The 3,880-nt window shown below is 35.9% G+C and overlaps 1 protein-coding gene across 1 annotated transcript in view; it reads left to right on the top strand.

The window, feature by feature from the left end:
- The first annotated feature begins 452 nt into the window (after positions 1-452).
- LOC105622940 overlaps positions 453-3,880 on the top strand; it is a 7,314-nt gene continuing 3,886 nt past the window's right edge. Inside the window, exons 1-4 of the mRNA XM_012204347.1 lie at positions 453-766; positions 2,198-2,520; positions 2,697-2,860; positions 3,131-3,233. Coding sequence (XP_012059737.1) covers positions 453-766; positions 2,198-2,520; positions 2,697-2,860; positions 3,131-3,233 — 904 coding nt within the window. The remainder of the gene's footprint in view (positions 767-2,197; positions 2,521-2,696; positions 2,861-3,130; positions 3,234-3,880) is intronic.

Below are 3,880 nucleotides of genomic sequence, written 5' to 3'. Positions count from 1 at the left end.
GTATAAAAGCTAGTTTTTGCTCGCGTGCCGCATATTTTAAATGCCCGCTTCAACTTCTGTCTGGATTGCTCCTCTTGATTGACACGTTGTAATTGTGCTTCTCTTAAAGCGTGCTTTCCTTTACTTAATATGCTTGACTCATCGTTGTTAAGTTTTCTTCCTGGCATATTCAGTAGTCTGCACGGTCTACATTGTCTGGCGGCGGTACATTTGGGTATTATTGAACTTATCATGCATGAAACGTATGTTTGGATGAATTCCAATCGGAAGTCGAATTATTCCGTTTTCCCTAGAAAATTCAATAGAAATCTAAGGATCAATAATTGAATAATTTCGATCGGAATCCATTCTGACTTGTTCCATGATAGGCGCTCTGTGTCCTGTATCGAAGCAATTGTAATTCTCGTGGTGCAATCGACGTTTCTCAGGATCGACTCTATCAGGAGTGTCGGATGCTCTCGCAGAAATCCATTGGCAAAGCAATGTCGACTAGCGATTCGTCTAGCAAATCTCTCGACGATATTGAAATTGAAATTGTCATTGATACCGAGACTCACAAAACTAATATATTCACGCTCTACGCAAAAATATTTCGACTTCTTCTTACGGCGCAGATACCGAATTTTAGTCTTCTTAGTGAAGAGCTACGTAATAAAGAACTCGAAAAATTGATATTGCCCAGCGATGAAGAATGGCGTCACCGAGTTTATCACAGTCTCGTCGAATTGCAAAGGGAAAAAGACGCTGAGCCAGTTCAAAATAAAAAGTAAGATACGAAATGTAACGTTATGTATAACATAAGATTTATTATAATATAATGTGTTTATGTATATGTTTAATAATTTTAAGCAAATAACATCTATTTCTATCAATATAGATAAACTTTAATCTCGATTTAATTTATTCTCTATTCTTTTCTAATTCTTTATAAGTATAATTATATAGAATTGAGAAAAAAGTTAAACTAAAAGATATAATAAAGTTAATAATTTACATATATTGATACAGAAAACGCCGCGGACATTAGGGATCGAGCTTTTTCCAATAGAAACACAATTAAGATATGTCGACACAAGAATCATTCTGTTTTTATCTTTTATTCAATACAGTGCTTTACTGGAAGTTGCCCCCTACTAATTGCCCCTAATTAATATCTAGACTAGGAGAGTATATTATACATATCATGATGAAAATAAAATGTAAAGCGAGTGTCAATAAAGCGTTAATTGAAGTGTAAAGGAAATGTAAGGAGGGAGTAACAGAAACGCAAATGAAACTCATAAGAAACGAAAATTGGAACATGAAACGTAAGGAAGCGTGATTAGGCAGTCTAAAAAACATAAATGGAGCATCGTCGTTCTTAGAATAATGAAATGTAATAGCTCCTTGGTAAACAAATGATTTTAAAATATATTTCATTTATTCGGTAAATATCTAAAAAAAAGTACCATGGCTTTCCTCTTAGAGCCTTAAGGGCTCACTTCAAAAAATTATTTCATTAGAACACAATTGAAAAATCTTTCAATGCATCTACATCTTTTATTCTAATCTGTGCGGTTTTTTAAATTCGAGAAGTTAGTTCTCGCTAAGTCCCTCTGGTAGCGATGTCGCGTACTACTCAACGACGCATCATTTACGTTCGCTATACAACTCAATGACACTCCGTTTTAAAATAAACTTTTTAATCTCTATGTCTTGGAAGCGTACACAAAGCGTATTTGAATCTGTGTACTTTTTGCCGAACGTTTAGGAAGCGTAGACGAAATACTAATGAACGAAGTGTTTAGGAAGTGTATTAGTACACTCCATGCATTCTTTGCGGAGTGTTGAGGAGCGTATGAGAAACGTTAATGAAAAAAAAAATTTTTAACATGTGAGAAATGTGACAGATGTGTTTTGGGAGCTTTACGGAGCGTTTGGGAGCATTGGGGAGAGTTCGTGGAGCGTGTATGAATATTCAAAACCACTAAGAGTCAATGGAAAGTCATTGAAATATTTAAGAAGCATTACAATTCTTTGTTCACACTTCTTTGATACTTCGACAAGCTTTACATTTTCATCAGGGTATCTACGTGTATGTTTACAACAGCCTTGTATACGTGCAATGCGAGAAAATGCGAGACAGGCATATAATTAAGGATATAGGTACAATTATACAATTCGATAGAGAGAACCATACGGGGATCTTTTGTTTGAGGATGGAGGATTCTAAACGGCGCATAACTTGCAAGAATTCGCAAGATTGGGAATGGCGTCCTAGGGAACCCAAGTCACTCAGGGAAAAGGGGCATCTTCCGAAAGGTAGAAAAGACGAGAGTAAGAATATCGTCGGTTCCTCGAATATTATATCAGAAACTGGTGCGGACGGCTCGATGACGGAAGCTCGCATCGAGCCGGGCTGGCGTGTCAACGATATCCTTTTGGCGGCCAAAGTTCTGCAAAATGCACGACCCTCGCCAAATTATGCCAACGAGGCCGAAATGAGACGCGTTTTTGGTTTAGTATACGATGTTCTGAGATGTGAGATATAGTTTTCAAATGCGCGATGAGCGTACGGAAAAAAGTTTTTTTTTCATTTCTTTTCGTGCACGAAGAAGCTTCTATAAAGCTTTCTTTCTAAGAAAATGCTATGTATATATTATAAATTGTTACAGTCTGCGATCAATAGTCACAAACTTCCGTTGTAAACTTTGTAGATAAAAATATCTTGAATCGTACACTCGAGGATGGTGGTTTTTGGTATAGAAATAATGTTTTGAAACAACAAGAACGAGTAGTCTGGTTGCTATTGTACGATATGCAGGGAAGAAAATTTACTCGACGTGGGAGTGCATGTGAGACTCGAGAGAAAGTATTCGAGGTTTGTATACCGTTGTGTTGTGCAATTCCTTTCTTTCCACTTCTTTATATTAATTTTTAGAACCTTGTATTAATCTTTCATCTTCTTACCTATCTCGGTGTTTTTTTTTTTCTATAAATTTGTATAAAAAAGGCATTATTTACGCTTGCTATAATTTACGCTTGCAAATATCGTACCATGGAAATAATATTTTGCTGATATTTATATAATTTAATTATTTAACACTACCAACGTGGGTGCGATAAGTCAATACTATTTGTGCTGTTTCAGACTGTCGGATTAAAAGACATTGAAGATGCACTTTTGAAAGCAAAAACGCATTTAGCGGCAAGCATCTCACGTCTTCGTATCAACGGTTCAGCGCTCATTCTCGGTTATTTCTCATTTTTAATTTCTCATTTTTAATCTGCATGAAAATTCTTACGAATAGAATATAGTGCGCCGAATACAGATTGTTTAATTGTAAAACATATTATTGATCGCGCGCATCAACTCTCAATATTTTATGCACACAGGCACGCACATGTGTTCTGATAGCAAAATGTTAGCAATTTGGGACCAAATTAGCAAACTCCATCAGAGATTTGACTACAAAATCATAGCCATCTGTGTCCGCATTTGGCTATGGATTTATCAACAAAGCTGTTGACAGGCTATGCCAGCAAATTGGTGGCAAAACCCGAGAGTCTGCTCGAATCAGATTTTGCTTTCAATCTGTCGTCAGGTTATGACTTTGCTTGCTCGATTTCTGCTACCAATCTGCTAGCATAGCATGTCTAGCAAGCTTTGTTATATTTCTGGCAGCAATTTGCTGACAATGTCAGATAATACAAATTCTGTATACAATTTGGTGCCTTTCTGCAATCAAAAATTGATAACAGACTCTGTTCAAAATCTGTCTCCGTAGGCTTTGCTCAGAGTACATTTTATGTATATATATATATATATATATATATATATATATACTAGTGGTCTATATATAGTTAGTAATACTATAGAATAGACGACTACTACTATATA

This window comes from Atta cephalotes (assembly GCF_000143395.1).
Source record: "Atta cephalotes unplaced genomic scaffold scaffold00050, whole genome shotgun sequence".
Classification (NCBI taxonomy): Eukaryota; Metazoa; Arthropoda; class Insecta; order Hymenoptera; family Formicidae; genus Atta; species Atta cephalotes.
Note: the sequence above shows the minus strand (reverse complement) of the source record. Positions and strands in the feature narration are given on the sequence as shown.